Source organism: Mercenaria mercenaria, chromosome 2 (genome assembly GCF_021730395.1).
Source record: "Mercenaria mercenaria strain notata chromosome 2, MADL_Memer_1, whole genome shotgun sequence".
In the NCBI taxonomy this organism is placed as follows: domain Eukaryota; kingdom Metazoa; phylum Mollusca; class Bivalvia; order Venerida; family Veneridae; genus Mercenaria; species Mercenaria mercenaria.
In genome coordinates this window covers 25,033,081-25,054,469 of record NC_069362.1, presented here as the reverse complement: position 1 = coordinate 25,054,469, position 21,389 = coordinate 25,033,081, and the positions used below count along the sequence as shown (strand labels likewise).

The following is a 21,389-nucleotide window of genomic DNA, read 5'->3' as shown; positions in this document are numbered from 1 at the left end:
TGCAGTACTTTCAATATTACTATAATAGAATTTTGCTTCATTCGGTGTTATAGGGTACGAGGGTGGTGCGCAATTCATTGCCTCAATTAAACCGACTTTCGCCGGTTCTATCCTTTATAGCTAACTAAAAACAATTCAAGGCATTGATTTGAAATTTGGCATGTAGGTAGGTGGCAATAAAGAGATGTGCAGAGCATAAAAATCTGGTCGATAGGTAAAAGGTCACGGTAATAAATGGAGTTATAATGTGAAATCTATCCGTTATATTTCGTGTCCGCAACATTACTTAACAACCATTCAAGGTATTGACCTTAAATTTAGCATATAGGTAGGTTGTGATAGATGCTGTGAAGAGTGCATGAACCGTTTTTGTAAGTCAAAGGTCAATAACACAAACTGAGCTCAAAGGTCAAAAGCTGTTCGTCTATTACGTGTCGTAACCGTTCAAGGTATTGACTTTAAACTTGGCATATAGGTAGATACCGATAAGACGATTTTGCAGGACACATGGTTTTGGATGGAAGGTCAAAGTTCAAGGTCACATCATGGTCAAATCCCTCATAGACACACATTTTGTCTTAATTTTTACTTCCTCATTCTCTGATCTAAAACTCGGACGTACATGGCACCATTTTGTGAAGGTCTTGTCCTTGAATACGTTCCACCTTTGGTAAATTTATCATTCATAGAAAAGCAATTTTAACTTAAGCGTCAAATTTATTATTACGTGACATTCTTTGGGTGATCCGTTATCGACTCGGCACGAAAATAGCCCACAGAATTATCTCTTTCCTAAGATATCTCCGAGACACTTACTAGTATGCAAATTAGAATATATCGAACATAATTGACTGAATTATATCGAGTAATTGCCGTAATGTATTTCTGTATGATTTGCAGAGCTTCAATTGAGATGTAGGCAGTGCACGTTTTACGGCCAAAACCTTTTCAATCAGGATAACAGGACTATATTTTCTAGTGTTCGGGCCTATATATCTTACAATACGAAACACGCGTTTTGATCTTTCCTTGATATGTTTCTGTGTTATAAATATATATGTTCAAAATATTTCAACATTATGCGTTAAACTGTTGCACTTAAAATCACATGAAAAAGGAGCATTTATTTTCAAAGCTTCAAATTAAGCAATACGGTATTTGATACTGGCGGTAATAAAAAAGAAAAAAACAGAAAAAAAATAATAAGACTTCTGTACAACCGTATACATATTTTGCATGTGCTAAATATATGTGTCTGATTTCGACTTCTCTGTTTAGCTTTACTGTGCATCGGACCCGTTTCACGAACATTACTTGGACAGAGTTAGAACTTTTGTTGTGGGCCTAAATTGCATGACTTTATGACTGTGTTTGGGGTGCTTGTTCTTCCGAGAAATCTAACCTTACCTTTTATCTTTTTTAAGAGCAAGATGTTTCACGAACATCATTTTAAGAAAAATCATTTTAACTATTCTGATATTCTTAGAATCTAAGCCGACCAAAATTATGTTAGATCTGTCATAAAATTGCGTATTTGAAATGATACATGTTATAATGCTTTCCAAAAGTCCATACTTAGGTCAGAAATTAGAATGCAACTAACGAACTTTTGTGAAACATGTCCCTTTTCAACATGTAGAAAATTCACCAGAAAACCCTGCTTAGTGTCTCAAAAATATGGAAAGAAAAAAATCATTCCAATATTTCATGTCGGAATTTGTATAATTGACTTGTGTGTCTCATAATCATGTAGACAATTTAATTTATATTCGACTATGAGATTTTAAGACATTCAAGAATATATCCAGTTTTTAGGTACGTTTGCCTAGATGCAATCAAATGTACTAGAATTTTTTTTAATTGACTTATCTCCATTAAAAGGAATTCATATTTAGTATTCAGTCATCTATGAATAATAAGCGATAAGGAAAGAACTGACTTACTTCGATAGATAGAGACAGCAAGATGACAAGTTACAAAGCTATTCTTGTCTGTTTTCTATGTGTATATTTGCATACTAGCTTTGTGTGTGGATCTAAGAAGAAAGGTGTTGCTGCGTGGGGTTCTGGGTTACTCTGCAATGACTTCCTATCTCTCAATAACATTTCTTGGTGGTAAGCATTATATCTTTTCTGTCATTGCATAAAAAAAATATTGGACAAAAAAATTGATATTTTCTATTTGAAACAAAACCAGAAAATAATTTAAGTATGTTTAGTATAAAGGAAAAATAATTTCTAGCCACTTAAAAAAAATCAACGATGTAGCATGTCACAAAATTACTAAATATATAGGTAGCAAGTACTGATGAATTCAAATATATTTGTTCAAAAGGTATGACTATAAGAACGATCTCTCCACTTACCATAATGCCGTGACAAACGTGTGCCCAGCATCCACCCACCACATTCCTCAATTTGTGCCACTTATCTGGAAATCGAAGTAGAACGGTGCCATACACATGAACGTTTCCAGCAACGCCCCATTTATTTTAGTTCTGAACGAGCCGAAACAAGCAGTTCAGACTAATATGACTCCACAAGCTGTTGCTGACCTTTGGCCAGAAATTGAAAAGCACTCTCATGGGAAACCAATAGTAAGTCCTGCCGCTGCGCATCATAATTTCCAATGGTACGATGAATTCTTCCGGATTTGCAATGGCTGCCGAATAGACTATGTTGCTGCGCATGCATATAGCTGTAATGCCAATCATATCATGTCGTATTTGGAAAAGCTGTACCACAAATACAACAAGCTTATCTGGTTGACGGAGTTTGCGTGTCCACGATCCACAGATGAACATCAACAATTACATTTGATGAAAACACTGCTACCAAAGCTAGAGGCTGCAAATTACGTATTTAGGTAAACTGTCATATTTTAGTTGTTGTACAAAACATGGTAATATCGGTATAAGGTCAATACTCTCTTCTGCTAATAGGTTTTATGTCCTAATTTTGTACAGTACGATAGTGTTGCTTCTTGGGCCTGTTCTAGCAAGTTATTTAAAAGATTAAAGGTCAACGACAGACAGATTACTGGTTGAAATTGAATTTGGTAATGAATAAAAGCGGTCTAAATATATCCAGATGAATATTTGTTGCTATATAAAATTCACTGTTTTAGATATTCATGGTTTATGGCTAGAGTAAAGCGAATATTCGATAATGGATTCATAAATCCAGCTGCTAGTCTTCTTCATAACGACTCATCTACACTGACGACAATCGGACACTTCTACAATAATTTCCACGGCAATGGACATTCTCCGCAAGTTGTGGGATAATTGTGTAAAAAAATAAGAAATAAAGACGGTTGAAAACATTGTTTGTTCTTCATACTACTTTAGCAGTAACAAAACAATGCAAACAACTAGTTTCAAATTCCTGACGTCTTCGACAAAGATTAAAGTATTATTTTTTTGACAAATTTAAAAGTGATTTCGAGTAAATTCAAACTACAGGAGCGAACTCAAATAACAGCTTAGGTCATGAAAGACATGCGCTTGTAGAAGTCGAAGGTATCCCTTAATACATTTACCAGTAGAAATGAATTTAAGACTTAGGTAGCATGCATTTCCACTACCGTTCATAAACAGACTCAATCAAACCGAGCCTGAAACATTTTCGTTTTTGTATTGTTGAGCGACCTGTGGAGATTCCATTTTTTATATTTTAGCCTAACATTTTGAGAAAAAAAAATCAAACAATACCAGATCATAGAAAGAAAAGGTTGTTTCATGTGAAAATTTAACAGCATATAAAACATGTATATTACTCTACACAACAATTGTCAGTTTAATAATATTTATATAGAAAACCGGAAAGGAGCTGCATAAAGGGGCCACACTTTCGGACAGTTCAGCGCCTTTAGAAACTCACCATTTTCAACGAAATGTTACATATGTTTTCGTTTCGGTGCATTTGCAATAATGTCCCAGAGCTAAAATTTCACATAACTGCGTTGAACGTAGTTTTCTGCTATTGCTTATTTTTATTTCTTTACAAATGGTACTCATTTCTAAAGGGGGACACAGTTTTGAGAATCGTACAGGACAGTACGTCATAATATGTAATGGTCAGGTAGATTGTTGGTAATGATGTTGCTCGTTTTTCAAATATTTCGGTGTTTCGAAGATATACTTTTAAACATTAAGACCAAAACATACCTAAATTACCTTTTTATAATGAATTCACAGTTCGCATTTACTGGACTTCTAAACAGGGAGACTTGATTTTGAATCCCTATCGGACCTGTCCTGGAATGACCTAACTGAAAATTATTATAGTAAGATTATTCTATCAGAAATGTAGTAAATTTAATGATATTGAAGAACTCAAATCTTTGCCATACAATTTGACATTGTCAGGACAACATTCATTTTAGTACATACAACCTGTCTTATCTCACGGACTCAAATTTATTAAAGAAGGTTTTCCATATGTTTACGGCATATTTCAGTTGTATCGAAATCGTAGAGCTGTCAATTGTTACTAGCAAGCACAATTGAAGATCCAAGTACATTTAAACATTGATTTGTCTCTATTAATAATTTAGGTTTTTCTCAATCTCATTTTAAACGTATATATAGCGGATTCCCTAATTCACGACCGGATAATGTGCCACTGTTCAAAGTATTTAATTCGGTATTCGTTTTGTTGCTTTCTCTTCCGGCATTAAGTATATGTACGGCTCATCTGGATTTCTTTTATTAATTCTTTGTCTTTCAGCATTTTTATAACATATCGTACTTTTTGATGCTTTTCCTTTATTCTAAAAGAAAGCAAAATCATGAAACATGTCGTCTAATAGTATTTACAAGAAGTGCCGCATGTTATATTATACACCTTCAATGGTAATTGTGTTAGAATAATAAATTATGAATGGAGACAACATCGATACCTATTTGACTGCCGGCCAGCATTCGTACCTACTGTTAGCTTCAGTGCTTTTTATCGCAAATTGTTACGTTAAAAATCTTGACTGGAACGTCTCAATGGGAATTTAATCTTCAAGTTCTAATAAAATTTGCTATCAAAATTTGTAAACATAGTGCCACGCACTAAATAATTTATCTTTTGCTGATGACGTTGCCACATTTTCGGCAGCTAGTTTTCTTGACCCTTCGCCGTAATCTGAAGAAAAATGCTTACGAAATGTTCGCTTTTTTGCATAGCTCTTTTTCCGGGACCATGCACTATATACACTTCTCATAGTGACGCAATAACATTTTCAGCGGCCTGCGTTCTGGAGATATAACCATAATCTAGTGCTACACGTTTTGCAGTGTTACTCTCTAGTATTTATCGAAGCCGCATGAGTCAAGTGTTCCGCTTTCAAGGTCCATAAACTTTGTAACGACTATCGCGCGATGACGATATTGCATCATTTTCAGGAGCATGAACTCGTCAGTCGCAATCAACATTTAGAATATCATCAAGATTAGACTGAATAATTCTTTTTCTTGGTCTCACAAATGCTCATATAAGGATTATAAGGATTATTGATAGGCGAAAAGAAAATCAAGACGCGTAAGACAAGTTGGCAAAAATGCTTAAAAGTATACATTTGTATTAATAAATTAAGTGGCGGCATCAGAGGGAAACATGAAAAAGGACGATGTAGAAAAAAAGCAACTAGTATTCTGACATGTAAGCGGTCAAAATATGAACAACCGTTAAAATCAGTGGGACAGATGCTTTTTCAGAAGCAAACGATGAGCTCTTTTAGCGACAATATTTATTCTTTCTTCTTTTTGTTTTCAGCAAGCAGGCATGTATTAAAATAATGAACTTGAAACCTTTTTATTCATATCTTTTGGGATATATTATGTTAACTACTAGTATTGTAACACTATTTATATGTTTTAGAATTATATTTCGATGTACTGCGTCTCAGCGATATATGACCTTTTTGTGTCGCTTCACCGTAAAACCAAACTCCCTCACTCACATGTCAAAACATGACCAGTATCTTATGCTATCTCTGTTGTACAGTTTATTTATTGTATTAGTACAATGATTTTCACGAAGCTGTCACGAATTGAACTTAAAAGTTAATTTTGAATTTTCTTCTAAATATGGAACTTGATAATCATTAATTAAACATGAAAGATCACGATTTTGTTCTGATAGCGACATAATATGTTAAACAGAACAAAATGACGGGCAACTTTACTGTGTTATTGTTTTGCCTTGTGATAAACGTTCACATTTTTGTCAGCGAGGTGCAAGGGTCGCAGAAGAAAGGAGTGGCAGCATGGGGTGGGGACCTTCAATGCAATGATTTCAAGGTTCTAAGTAATATTTCATGGTGGTAAGATATTTTATTTTACCTATTTTGCCTTGCTCACGTCATTTGTTTTAGCAGTAACACCAAGACCAAGCACGCACATGACATAAATCAAAGGCATTTTAGACACTATTTACAGTAACAGATATTAATATGCTGTTTCAACATTCCTGAGTGCATGTAGGATTATTAGCTATTTCACGGAAGGCCATAGCTTTTCGGCAGTTAATATTTGTTCTTTTGTAGACTTAAGTCATATATTACACTATTCAAGCGAATATAAAAAAAATAAGACCTCGGAACATTATTTCTGGGGGTAGAACCCTCTATCTTCTGCAAGGAAGCTCGATAACTCCATAGGTGTTCACAACAGCAGCCTTTAAGTAACAGTGACGTGTGGCGGCTGTAAAAAGTCTCCCCTTACTTAGATTCAGTTATCAGTTATATTTTCTGGTCCTTTAGGATCACGGAGAACATTCCATTTCACTTTAATAGGCTTTACCCTTAAGCCGAAGCTATGGAGCACATTTCATTAGACTCAGTCAATCTGAGTAAGCTATTATTTTGCTTATTTGCGTTCTATGCTTCCAGAAGATTTTTTTACTAAAATAGACGGATACTGTAGCGATGTAATAAGTAACTGAAATTCATGCCATAGAAATCAATTAGAAAAACTCACTTTTTGGTTAATGATTGTATATAATATATAGGTATGACTGGAAGAACAATCTTTCACTTTACCATAGAACAGTAACAGCAAATTGTCCAACTACGGACCACGCAATGCAAGAGTTTGTGCCGATGGTTTGGAGAAACAAACACAACCATCATCTCAAACTGGATGTCATGAGTAATGTATCTTTACCGAGCCAGACCGGCCGGACCAAACAAACATGACACCGCAGCAAATGGCTGACCTTTGGCCTCAAATTGAAAAGAACTCTAATGGGAAACCAATAGTAAGCCCGTCCACTTCTTTTCATAATTTTCATTGGTACAACGAATTCTTCAGAATATGCAGACTTCGTTGCCGCACTTGCGTATAGTTGCGATGCAAGCCATATAATGTCATATTTGCAAAAACTGCACCATAGATACAAGAAGAAGATTTGGTTGACAGAGTTTGCATGACCTCATTCGACGGACGAGAATCAGCAACTGCATTTAATGCAGACTTTACTACCACAGCTGGAAGCTGCGGATAACGTATTTTGGTATGATTCTTAAAAGAAGTTCTATGCGCATTTCCCTGCCTCATTGGTTATGAGCAATTTGTATCATTTCTGGAAATAGTATCAATACACTCTGTGCTGGTAGGAAAGTGAGGCTCAAATATCTTTATATTATCTCTGTAATTTATTTCATAGCCGTGCTTGTGCTAATTTATTTTGTTTCTCGTCCATTAATTTTATTTGTACATTTAACATATTTTAATGCTGATTATGTAAGTGGTGTCATCGTGTCGGTGCGAAATCAGTTCCTTGCTTCCCAAAATTAATGTTCAACTCACTGAGTACTAAAATTTAGTTTTTATTTCCATTTCCGAAAAATAAATGTGTAACAAATAAATGTAATTATTGTTTCAAGCAAAATATTCAGAATCTTATCACACATGTATATTTCTGATATAGTTTTTGCTTATTTGTTTTTGCACATTGAACACATTGAATAATTTTAAATTTGACTTTGCTTTCCCGGTGTATATATTTTGAAACCTGTTTTAGATATTCCTGGTTCATGGCTAGAGTGAAGCGTGTGTTTGATAATGGATATATTCACCCTGCTGCAAGTCTCTTTCGTAACGAATCCTCAACGCTGACGAAGACTGGCCAGTTCTACAATGATTTCCATGGCAACGCCAACGTTCCTCAAGTTGTCGGTTGATTTGTCGAATAAAATGACAATGTTTGGAAATTGTATGCTTTGTTTTTGTTCGGTTTCAATTTATATCGACTAAGATCATTTCTTTGTTCTCATTTCTCACTGTTTGACATAAAACCTTAGGCATTAGTTTAGACCAGGGTAAGGGTTGTATCTGATGAAAATTACCAGCGTTTGCAAGCTGGCTAGTGGCAAGGTCTAAAAACGTGGTAAAAACTTAAATACTACATAGTGGTGGAATAGATTTATTCGTGAATGGAACAGTTTTCAATAGCATAAGTTCTAAGTGATTGTAAGGGATCCAAGTTATGTCGCAGTAATGACAAGAAGACAACACTATGACATGCCGACGACAGTCTATTACCGGATAAATGTGAAACTCATGTTAATTTTAATTTATGATTTCTTCTTATTGTTAGATTCAATATAATACAAGGTAATACTACTTATCCCACCCGACATAAACATCTTACTGATATTTTGGTGGCGTCATAAATTATTACTGAACATGTGTTTCATAAAGGGTCTGTTATAGAATCAAGTTCTGTCGCACTAGCACGAGGCTGCAGTCTTGATACAAATACGATTTCACTTGTTTGACCTTTTTCTTTACTGGTGGTTAATTTTGACAACAAAATCAAATTTACGTTTTCACTATACATAGATTTTGTCCAGATAACATTTATGTCGTTATGTTTGGCCAAAAGGGACAGATGTCTTTTTCTGCAAATATACTAGGACTTAGACATCCAGAAATATTCACAAGACTCAAACTTTTTGACATTGTCTTTCACATTCAGAAAGTATTGAAAAGGAGTATATACCTATCAGATATACAAGTAAGTTATGCAGCAAAAAGAGTATTGAACACTATCAGATATACAAGCAAGTTATGCCGAAAAAGCAGTATTGTACACTATCAGATATACAAGTAGGTTATGCAGCAAAAAGAGTACTGAACACTATCAGATATAAAAGCAAGTTATGCAGAAAAAGCGGTATCGAAAACTATCAGATGTACAAGAAGTTAACGCAGGAAAAGAGTATTGAACACGCAATCAGATATACAAGAAGGTAATGCAGGAAAAATAGAAAAGAATACAAGAAGTTTATACAAGAATCCTAACCGTGACAGTTATCTTACAACTTTGAAAAGAGATAAAAATGGGGGATAACTATATAAAATTATTCTCGTTTCGAAATTACTTTTCTTGGTAGTTTATCCCAGTACTAGTTTGGTCTGAAGTTTATGCTAGTATATTTGGGCGCACTTTGTAACGTGAATTTCGTGAAATATTTCGGCGTATATAAGTGTGAACTGGTATTGTTCTCACCACTCGAGGTTTATGATTGGCAGCAAACAGTCTGTAATTCAGTATGAACGATTCAGAAAATACAAACAAGGATTCGTTATGGGACCTGAATGACTTCTTCGATGAATAATTGTATGAATAGAAACATGAGAAGTGGGATTTTAGAGAAGATTCACAGAGTGAACTGCAGTAAACGACAGGAAAGAGGAAGGTTGCTGGCGATTTCGATGAAAGATCCAAGGAGCTGAAGAAAGAGTTAGGGTAGGCTCGAGAAGTTTTGAAAAAATCAGACACAGTCGTCTGTCAGTAGTTTTGGACCATTGGACATCGCTGTAAGTCATTTGAATTTTATTTTCATAATGTTAAAATCGCCCCTTAGATTACCACAATGTATGCTTTGCCATCGATGTTATATAAACAGGTCGGAGACTTCCCCTGGACTGAGCATTACAATGCTTAAACAAATTTCCCAAAATAATTTTGATTTTGAAAATTTGATAAAAGAAAGATAATTTTCTATATCTGAAATAAATTTGCGCATTCTAAAAAGAGTTTTAATTACTCTTTCAATAATTTTCATTGATTAAGCTAATTTGAGTCTTTCCATCGAAAGACATTTTGTCTTCCGAACGAGAGACAATGTTTAGATCGAGAGAATGTCTCTCCTCCGACCTGATAAACACAAGTCCGTTAATCTGCACGTTAAATTCATGAAAACATTTATTACACAGGTTTATAGTTTAGAGCAGAGATGATGCAATTTGTTATTAATCGTAAACAAATAAGCCTATGTTACGGCGGATTTATCACATACTCATGATAATGGACTAAAATAAGTATTTAGTCTTTTAATATAGGGTTTGTTGTGTTCATATAAGTTTAAAATGTTAACTGGAATGTTCTCTTAGTCTTTTCGAAGCTTTCGGTGCACAGGTGCAGCCAGAGCTCCAATGGCGGGATTACAAACCGGAACTAGATATATCGTCACGTATACGTGTGGTAACGTGGGACGATTCGCTCGACAAGCCAGAATCCACAGTAGCAAAACCACTGACGAAAGTCAGCATCATTGAGAAGATGAAAAGTATTGCTTTTATTCATATTATGCAGACGTTAAATGCCAAGAGAATTTCTGCAAATCTAACTTTGTGTTTCCGTAGCAGAAAACTCAGTGAAAAGCAGACTGAAAATAGTAGATAAGATAAGATAAGATAATTTATTTCAGTCTCGTCATCATGTTCATCATTACATAAAACAAAAACATACATGTATATATTTACATACACATTATATAACATAGTACACAGATGCCACTCATTAATGAGTTATAAGAGACTAATCATGAATATCACAGATGCTATACGAATACAACAAATAGTATTTCACATTTTGGAATTAATGCTGATACAGATATCCTTTCTGTAATTCACTATGGATATGTTACTCTTTTTATCAAAAAAACCGCCGTCATTTGTTTTTAAAGAATAATAGGTCTGATCTAGAAAATTTAGTGATTTTATTTTTTTTGCTGTTAAAGATTTTGTCAAAAAGACCTTAAAATGCGAGTCCTTTGTCGGTGGAGATTCATCTTAAAAGAAAAGTTTAGTGTATTTTAATAATGTTAGTGAATTGTATGGACCGTTTTACTAGTGAGTACAATAAAAAGTTGCCTCTATACAATTCATGATTTAGGACCTCAGACACGGAGGCTTTCGACGCTTGTTCCGTTTCTTTGAAAATTGAAAACGATTGGTTAGTTCCGCCGGTATTTCTTATACTCAAGTGTTTAAATTTCTTCTTGTTTTGTAAAGCTAGAGGTATATTGGTGGGTCCTTACCGGCCATCTCCCCCCCCCCCCCCCCCCCCCCCCCCCCAACCCCACTTGCGTTTTGCGCACTTTTTTGTTTTCAAAAGGTTTTAATCTTTGATTAACCAGAAACATATATATATACATGGGTATTACAAGAATTCTATATTTGGTACAATAAAGTTTAAAACTGTGGCAAGGATTTTTGACAGTTTGACAGTTAAAGTCTAGTTTGAGATCTCCCCCTTGTTAAGTACCGTGGGAATTTTAGATGATTTCATTTTAGCAGATGTAATACCAATTAAAATTTATGAATCATCCTTTTGTAAACAATGGTTGAAATACTATTGGTGTGTATATAGAGACGTTATTGAACATTTATATTAAACGTGTTATAAAGTCTGTTTCAAATTATAGATTTGATTTAAAGAGACAGTAGATCTATGTGTGATTCTTACATTACATGCAATATTTACCCGCTGTTGATAACAGATTAATCCATTTGTACAGGTGTATCACTAGTGGCATGCAGTTTTTACAGTTAAATAAAATAGGGTTATTATAAGAGTAGCTTGATCTGGGATGCAGTATTCGGCTCGAGTGGATTTGCGCGCCTCGTGAGATCCGACCTTGCAAAATCCACGAGAGCCGAATACAAAGTCCCAGATCTAGCTACTGTTATAATGACCCTTTTATTATATACTTTTACCATTTTGATTCTTGTTACGTTCTTGAACGAAATCTTCAATGTTTATCGATATTAAATGGAACATAGTGAAGTTTTTTATGTGCGCATTTTATAGAAATGTGTCCGGTAATGCATATTAATGAAAATAGTCCGGCAGCATACAATACGAAAGGTACAATACGGAATTTAAAGGTACAATACGGAATTTTTGTCTGTCTGTTCATATTTAATTGTGAAATACAAGCAGATTTTTTACAGAATTTATATAGGTATATAATAAACATCATTATAAAGAGTGACAATTTAGTTTCAGTTGTCTGTGTCTGTGACAGTGTATATCTTATTGAAATAATGCCATTTGTTTGCAGATTTGTTTAATACACACAGAAGATGAGAAACTGTTAAAAGATGAGCAGATATGATTTCACCGTAACTGTTTGCTTGTTGGAGGCAAAGAGCCGTTTACATCTCTTGAATTTAAGAAGTTCCGTGACTGGTGTGAGAAAGTGACGTTACCTGGTTCGCCATTCCCTGTGGCATTGTACTTGGTGTCGATAAGTGATAGCTGTCGCAGTAAGTCAAAGTTAAACATGGTCTTCTACTCTGTTAATTGGTCATACGTTCTGTCAAATGTACAAAATCCTTGTAGCGATGATTGTTTGAAACTGTTTGAATGACTGTAAAAGAATAACTGCCAGACCGGTGGTAAAGAATTCTAATATTATGAAACAGTTTATTGAACATTTCCCTTCTGAGAGCAGTTCCCTATCTGATTTAAGATTATATTGTTTATTTATTTATATATATTTTTTTCATTTGCCGGAATTTTAAGAATTAATGAATCACTAAGGATTTCAAGATTTCAGAATTTCATTGTTAGATATAGTTATTGAATGTCAGACGCAGTAGGGACTGAAACGTATATAGGACATTCCTCCTGTTTTGTCGCTATCTTAGAAAGATATATACGAAAACCACTTATATCATTTTCTTCAGAATATATTTTTCGTTCAGACATTTTCAAGAAAAAGCTTAATAAACGTATGTTTTGCGAAGTGATTCAGACAGACGCTTTCTTATTCTTCTGTTCACCTTGGTTTAAAACAAAAACTTCAGTTAGATGTCTGGACTTCATTCTTTTCGGTCGGGGGCTGATGCTATGGTTGCTAACAGAAGTACTTGTGCGAGGTTGTGGCGGAGGCATGGCAGGTGGAAATGTGTCATCAAGAGATGGCTATGTGAAAGACTCTTTGAAAGATCGTCTTTTTGTCTCTCATAATTAAGACTTTTAAACATATCATGTTGAATTTATTGCGTGCATTTTATATTTTTATATGTTACACTCTTAAAAGGTGCTTGAGACTAATAACTTGAGGTTAAATAAATATGGTAATGTCACACTGGGTTTTATTTACATCGGAATACTGTACTTAGTGTTTTACATTTAACAGAATTATCTATATTGTTTAAATTACAGTTGCTGGTAACGGAACAATGTATGCATTACAAGCAGCTGAATGCTGTGTTATGTTCTGTTCTTACAATAGTATGCTACGTTAGGTTATTTTCAAGAAGCGGAATGCTGCATTAGGTTATCTGCAAACCGTGGAAGGCTGCGTTATGTGCTCTTCTTACAGTGGTATGCTGCCTAAGATTATGTTCAGATGAGGAATGCCGCGTTAGATTATGTGCAAGCAGCAGAATGCTGCGTTTTGTGCTTTTCTTGCAGTGGAATACTGCGATAGGTTATCTTCAGCCAGCGGATTGCTGAGTTATGTGTTCTTCTTGCAGTGGAATGCTGCGTTATGTGCTGTTCTTGCAGTGGAATGCTGCGTTATGTTACCTGCAAGCAGCGGATTACTGCGTTATGTGCTGTTTTTGCAGTAGAATGCTGTGTTTGTTTATCTGCAAGCAGCGGTATGCTGTGTTATGTGTTCTTCTTGCAGTGGAATACTCCGTTAGGCTATTTTCAAGCAGTGGAATGCTGCATTATGTGTTCTTCTTGTAGTGTAATGCTGCGTTAGGTTATTTTCAAGCAGTGGAATGCTGCGTTATGTGTTCTTCTTGCAGTGGAATGCTGCGTTATGTTACTTTCAAGCAGTGGAATGCTGCCTTATGTTATTTTCAAGCAGAGGAATGCTGCGTAATGTGTTCTTCTTGCAGCGGAATGCTGATCTAGATTATTTGCAAGCAGTGGAATGCTGCATTATGTGTTCTTCTTGTAGTGTAATGCTGCGTTAGGTTATTTTCAAGCAGTGGAATGCTGTGTTATGTGTTCTTCTTGCAGTGGAATGCTGCGTTATGTTACTTTCAAGCAGTGGAATGCTGCCTTATGTTATTTTCAAGCAGAGGAATGTTTCGTAATGTGTTCTTCCTGGAGCGGAATGCTGCGTTAGATTATTTGCAAGCAGTGGAATGCTGCTTTATGTGCTCCTCCTGCAGTGAAATGCTGCGTTAGGTTATCTGCAAGCAGCGGAATGCTGAGTTAGGTGGTCTTCTTGCAGTGGAATTTTAAGAAGTGGTATGCTGATTTTTGTGCTCTTCCTGGAGTGGAATGCTGCGTTATGTTATCTGCAAGCAGCGAAATGCTGTGATTTGTTATCTTCAAGCAGTGGAATGCTGCGTTATGTGTTATTAATGCTGCGTTAGGTTATTTGCATGCAGCGGAATGCTGCGTTATATGTTTTCTTGCAATGTAAGGCTGCGTTAGGTTATCTGCAAGCAGTGGAATGCTGCGTTATGTTTTTTGTAAGCAGCGGAATGCTGCGTAATGTTGCTTTATGTGCTCTCCATCAGCGGAATGCTGCATTAAGTAATCTGCAAGCAGCGGAATGCTGCGTTATGTGCTCTGCGAGCAGCAGAATGCTGCGTTATGTGCTCTGCAAGCAGCGGAATGCTGCATTAAGTAATCTGCAAGCAGTGGAATGCTGCGTTATGTGCTCTGCAAGCAGCGGAATGCTGCGTTATGTGCTCTGAAAGCAGCGGAATGCTGCATTAAGTAATCTGCAAGCAGCGGAATGCTGCGTTATGTGCTCTGCAAGCAGCGGAATGCTGCATGGTTTTTTCTTCAAGCAATGTATTCCTGCTGAAATGGGTTTGAGACGATTGGGCTTTGGTGATCTGATGGTCCTTCATAGAAGTGGGATATTAATGTACAAGGTAACCACGGTAATTAAGTATCGTTAGTAAGTATTTCTTTTTTCCGTTTTCCGTTTACTGCGTCAATAATTTTGATACGGAAGACATTTTCTCTTTTTGTTATCTCGATATGCTGCCAATTATATACCTTATTCCTACTTTATTGTTTCTTTTTTTTTTGTCCTGTTGAAGGTAATTGAGATTAGAGAATAATTGATTTACTCACAGCTGTAGCGTGAGTAAATAAAACTATTCGCGTTTCGAAATTACTTTTCTTGGTAGTTTATCCCAGTACTAGTTTGGACTGAAGTTTATGTTAGTATATTTGGGCGCTCTTTGTCACGTGAATTTCGTGAAATATTTCGGCGTATATAAGTGTGAACTGATATTGTTCTCACCACTCGAGGTTTATGATTGGCAGCAAACAGTCTGTACCCGCCCTCCCTCCCATGATGTATGTTGTGCTTGTATTTTAGTTGTAGCTTGCTTCAACGAAACAAACTGGCATGAAAATCGCTTGTCTAGAATATTAGTTTATTTTATTATAAAATAAATGTTGTTTTTGTTTTATGTTTACTATTCTACGCAGGTTATGTTAAGTTTTGAATATATATAATGTGTGTTTCTTTTTTCTAAGTAAATCACTCCGATTGTTAGTTGTAAAGCTACAATTTTGGTTGTATCTGTTTGGTTCTGGTGATGTCTTTTCTAGTAAAATCTTAAACACCAGATAAAATTAGAGATTTTATTAATTATTCACGCCTGTGTTTTACGCAAACGTGAAACATTTATCTTAACAACATGATTAAATTTACTTTTAGTCTCGTTTCAGTTCAAATTTACCCGGATACTAGATCGCTTGGAACCATACGAAGAACATTAAATCGATTGTTGAAATATGAATTTACTTCGCGAACAATTTTACTCTTATATGCTGCCAATTATATACCTTATTCCTACTTTATTGTTTCTTTTTTGTCTTGTTGAAGGTAATTGAGATTAGAGAATAATTGATTTACTCACAGCTTTAGCGTGAGTAAAAAGCAACTTCTGTTGCCATCGCTTATGTATGGAAGCCCTTGAGGGACAATTGATTTCCGTACTTCCCACATCTGACTTCTAACGTTTGCCCTTCTCACTTCCAACTTCTTGACTTCCTACTTTCTACTTCTAACTTCCGCACTTCTGACTTCCAACTTCCTGACTTTCGACTTCTGATTTCCAACTTCCACACTTCTTACTTCCGACTTCTTGACTTCTTACTTCCTTCTTCTAACTTCCACACTTCTGACTTCTAACTTCCTGACTTTCGACTTCTGATTTCCAACTTCCACACTTCTTACTTCCGACTTTTTGACTTCTTACTTCCCTCTTCTAACTTTCGCACTTCTGACTTCTAACTTCCGCACTTCTGACTTCTAACTTCCTGACTTTCGACTTCTGATTTCCAACTTACACACTTCTTAATTCCGACTTCTTGCCTTCTTACTTCCCTCTTCTAACTTCTGCTCTTCTGGCTTCTAACTTCCACACTTCTGACTTCTAACTTCCTGACTTCCGACTTCGAACTTCCGCACCTCTGACTTCCAACTTTCCCTCTTTGGAAGTCGGAAGTAAGAAGTGTGGAAGTTGGAAGCCGGAAGTAAGAAGTCAAGAAGTTGGAAGTCAGAAGTGCGGAAGTTAGAAGTCAAAAGTGCGAATGTTAGAAGAAGGAAGTATGAAGTCAAGAAGCCGGAAGTAAGAAGTGTGGAAGTTGGAAATCAGAAGTCGAAAGTCAGGAAGCTGGAAGTCAGAGGTGCGGAAGTTAGAAGTCAGAAGTGTGGAAGTTAGAAGTAGGAAGTAGGAAGTCAATAAGTGAGAAGTGCAGAAGTTAGAAGTCAGATGTGGGAAGTACGGAAATCAATTGTCCCTCCAGGGCTTCAATAGTTATGTATGTATATGGTGACATTGAAAACATTTAATCTTCTATGAATGGGCAGCAATGTAAAACTGCTTTTGTAACCGATTTGCTTAAGATGAATAATTGATTGAATGGACAAAAGCGCGACCAAGTTGTCTTGCTGTACGATGACTGTTAACGATAATTTTAACCCTTAGCATGCTGGCGGCAAGTAAGTCTGCCTTTTCGACCCGTGCAGACCAAGATCAGTCCGTGCAGTCTGATCATGGTCCGCACTGTTCGCCATTCAGTCAATAACTTTTTGTTACGCACCCCTTTTAACAGTTAATGGTACTGTCCTAATTGAAAGACGGACAAGTTCAATATAGAAATTTAGCAGGATAAAGGTTTAAACACTTCCATTCTGAGAATCAAACGTTTGTATTTAAATTGATTTATATGGTAGTATCTTGTGAGCTAATTTTTAGAAATATCTATAATGCATAGATCTATTATTGTTAGTTTTATGTCATGGCTACTCATTTAATGTCATCATTTCCAATATATGCACTGTGATATATCTTAATAGTATTCTTTGCAAATGTGATATAAATCCGAAATTGTGTTGTTGTTTTTCATTGTTGTGTATTTCATAGGAAAAGTTTATTAGGTACACTGCTCGTTAATAATTCATTCAATTCTTGTATGCCGGTGTATTAAAGATCTGTAATTAGTGTCCTTAGTTGCTGTAGCCATGGTATCATTTGCCTTTTATGATCTTTTAATGATTCCATAAAATGTTTTACAGAAAGACACACAAAACAACGGATATTATTTCACTGTCTTGTCGCATGCAAGTTTGGTACAGGAAATTTTCTGCGAAAATACATGGCATACGGAAGTTCATGTAATGATTGAATAGAATATTCTCCTGGAATCTGTGCACGCAACACAATTTTCTGCAAATGCGTATGGTTTTTTCATTTCATTTTATATGATTATTAATATTTGTGTTTCTAAAAAGTTAGGAATATTTCGATAAGAAGAGTGCAGTTTTTTCCGGATTTTTTTTGGATTTATTTTTATTATGATATAGATTAACAAATGGCTACACAAAATGAGTGTGTCCCTTGGGCTTGTCTGCGTATTGAAGAACTAGTCCGTATTTTGGACATTCATAATTCAGAAAGTAATGAGAGGCGGGAAAAGTTTCAAGAAAAACTTGATTCATTAAAGGAACGCCAGGAAGAGCTACAACAAAGACGTGTGTCTCGTCTTAGAAATGAGGGTATTCATATTGACTTTGAGTCCGTGAAAAGACGAGCAAAAGCTCCCAGAGGCTCTAGATGGTTCGACAGTGACGTAGAAGGTGAAATTCGAAGAAAAATTATGAAAGACAAATTGAAAGAACTTTTAAAGCCAAGAGATGCAGTAGCCGAAGATGAAACTGACTTTGATTATGAGTCCGAATCAGAATATGACATTGATGCTGAATACGGCGACAGAGTTTCTAGAAGAAAATCACTTTCAAGGGGTCCGTCGAGAGAACCAACAAAATTAGATAAGATAAGCGAAGAAGAGACACCAGCAGTATCTGATGCGGAAAAATCAACGCATGGAAAGGTAAAAACGGTCCAAGTACGAGTCAAAAAGCATGGATCAAAACGCACAGTTAAAGCTGTCGGACATATTGTTTCGACGACAAAGTTTTTGAGCAAGGTGTCACGTAAAAACGCAAAATCAAATTCGATAGATAACACTAAAAGTGAAAAAAGGATATCATTCGCTAAAAAGAAATCAGTAGACACAGCTTCGACAAGTTCCTTGAAAAATAAACCTGAAATAACAACTCCAAGATATGGTACCAAATAACTTTTGTGTTATGATTAGATACCAATTTTTCATTTTCTTCGGATAATAGGAAAAAACAATAATGAGCTACATCTGGTTTTCAAGAATTTTATATGTAGTATTATGTAATATATAATGTTCGTTAGCAATACAATATGTTTACACTAGATTTGCCTTATCATCTCAAAAGTTTTTTTTATCAAGGACACTTACCTATAGCTGAAACACTGGTCTCTATTCTGCCCTGATAAGTTTATAATAACTATGATGGAAAGAAAAACGTGTTTTCCGACATAATACCGATTTGTAAAACTATGAAATATCATCCGAAATTTTTCTTCTCCTTACAAATTAAACGACATTGAAATTAAAGTGACGGAAGGCAAGACAGTGTAAGAGTTTAAGGGATAATACAGCCCAAACAGTGTTTTTCCGTTGAATACAATCATGGAATTATATCACGAGGGTGCAGCCCGAGTGATTCAATAATGCGCATCTAAACGCATCTAAACACATCTAAACGACAAACAATGATTTTATTCACGAGCAAATTACCGTTTGAGATATATTATTTCGATTGTTGTTTTAGGTTTACCCACTACCAGAGTTATAAGTGCACTTCTGAAAATCATAGAATCTCTATTTTATTCCATGTCAGATCAAAAAGATATTCATGCGCTACACAAAATAGTTCCATTCATGAACTGGTCGCTGATGAATTATCAATGACAAGCAGCCTTAATTTACAACTTGTCTCCATTCACACTGACAATTTAGATTATATAAGATCCATAGATGATAAGTTATTCAAGCCCATCGTTACCTCACTCCATTCTAGCTCACCGTTTAGATAACGTTAATTCCTGTTTCATGTGAGGTCACGTGGAGCTCATCTTAGATTTGAGGCATATTTGCGTTTGTTTCACATACATGTATTTTAATAGATGGCACAAGACGACAGTTATTTGCCCTTGGTTGACAATACGGAAGTGGTTACGCCGAAAATAGTTCCTCTGTTTGATGGTGAATATTGGTGAATTTTTGAGTGAAAGACCTGCAATAAATGGCAAGATTTAATAGAGGAGATATGAAATAGTAGGTACATGTACAATTTGACAGAATGAAAATGTCAGAATCTGCATAACATGACTTTTTGATAGGGCCTGTTTTGCCTGTTTGCGGCCATCTAGAGAGTATTCTTCATACGCATGTGATTTGGTTCGAAATGGTGGAAAAAAGAGCCGGTCAACCTAATGTTCACTGTGGCTGGAATATTTTCCCTTGAATAGTTCTGTTGAGTTCAGGTATTTTTATGGGGGTTGGAATGCATGCAAAATTGCTATAGTGTCCAGTGCCTATATAGAACATATAGTAAAAATAACTGTAGTCTTAGGCCAGATGACATTATAGAGTGGTGCAAATAGGTCAGAACTATATTAATATTGGTTTAAAGTCATATCTGCGCCAGATAAAAAATTATATGTCATTTACAACTTACTGTTAGGGATATTCAAATTATGCCTGATAAAGCTAATTGGGCATCTCTGGTAAATGTTTTGTGTAATTTAGGATTTTGCTCAAGGTGTTGCACAGTTAATACTCGTATACCAAAATATAGATATGAATTCACTAGGTTAAGATTGTCCTTTCATAGACTACAAGTGGAAATTGGTAGTTGGAATAATACCCCTTTTGACAACATAAAATATTCATACTGTCACATATTAGAAGATGAATTTCATTTCATTCTTGAATGTCCAGTTTATGAAAACTTGAGAAGTAAATATATTCAGTCGTTATGCAGAATTAAACCAAATATGCTAAACTTGCAGCTTTTATTTATGTCGAATAATAGAAAAATCCTTAGGGACTTAGCAAGTTATGTTTACCATGCTTTTGACCTTAGGAACAGACGCATTTAGTTATATCTTGTTGTTTTTAAGAATATTGTTTTACAGACAAACATGTATTAGGTGGCCAACAAAGTTGCCGTCGAGACATGTGTGATTGATGTTTATATAAACTGCATTTACTGGTAGGTCCTTCTCTAAAGCGTTTTTAATGATAAAAATTGATATACTTGGTTGAAAAATTACATATACATCTTTGTGAAAGTCAGTCATTATATTTTTCGTGATACTTCCTTCATTGACGTATCGCATTTTGAAATTTTGAGATAATATAGGTTAGTATAACTTTTCGTGCTTTGACAACTGCGGAGGCCAAAAGACTATTTAAGTTCGTATCAAAAAGTTGAGAGCTTTAACGCGGTCCGGGGGATTTTGCAGGTGTTAACGCATGAAATAAGTGTTTTGTTGAGGTTCTTGCATCAAAATAAGATTAATTAATTATTTTTCGTTTCTTTAACTTCACCAAAGAGAAAACTGGTGATGAGAACGTCACTCTATCTGATGACGAGAACGCGTTTTTATGCAAAAATGGTTTTAATACACATTGAATAAAGCAGTATGACATCTAATCCAGATGAATTCAGATTTATGTAATAAGCATTCTAGTGACGTCATCTTTTCATATTTGGAA

At 35.4% G+C, this 21,389-nt stretch overlaps 1 protein-coding gene across 1 annotated transcript; it reads left to right on the top strand.

Moving 5' to 3' along the window:
- The first annotated feature begins 1,939 nt into the window (after positions 1–1,939).
- Positions 1,940–3,290, top strand: LOC123562620 (uncharacterized). The gene is made up of 3 exons (XM_045355243.2): positions 1,940–2,114; positions 2,335–2,865; positions 3,127–3,290. The coding sequence occupies exons 2-3, from the start codon at positions 2,462–2,464 to the stop codon at positions 3,284–3,286; spliced, it is 564 nt and encodes a 187-aa protein (XP_045211178.1). The 5' UTR covers positions 1,940–2,114; positions 2,335–2,461; the 3' UTR covers positions 3,287–3,290.
- Positions 3,291–21,389: the final 18,099 nt, after the last annotated feature.

Coding starts and splice junctions, on each gene's coding strand:
- LOC123562620 (XM_045355243.2), top strand. CDS start 2,462: ATGAACGTTTCCAGCAACGCCCCATTTATTTTAGTTCTGAACGAGCCG. Junction 2,866..3,126: donor GCTGCAAATTACGTATTTAG/GTAAACTGTCAT, acceptor TCACTGTTTTAG/ATATTCATGGTTTATGGCTA.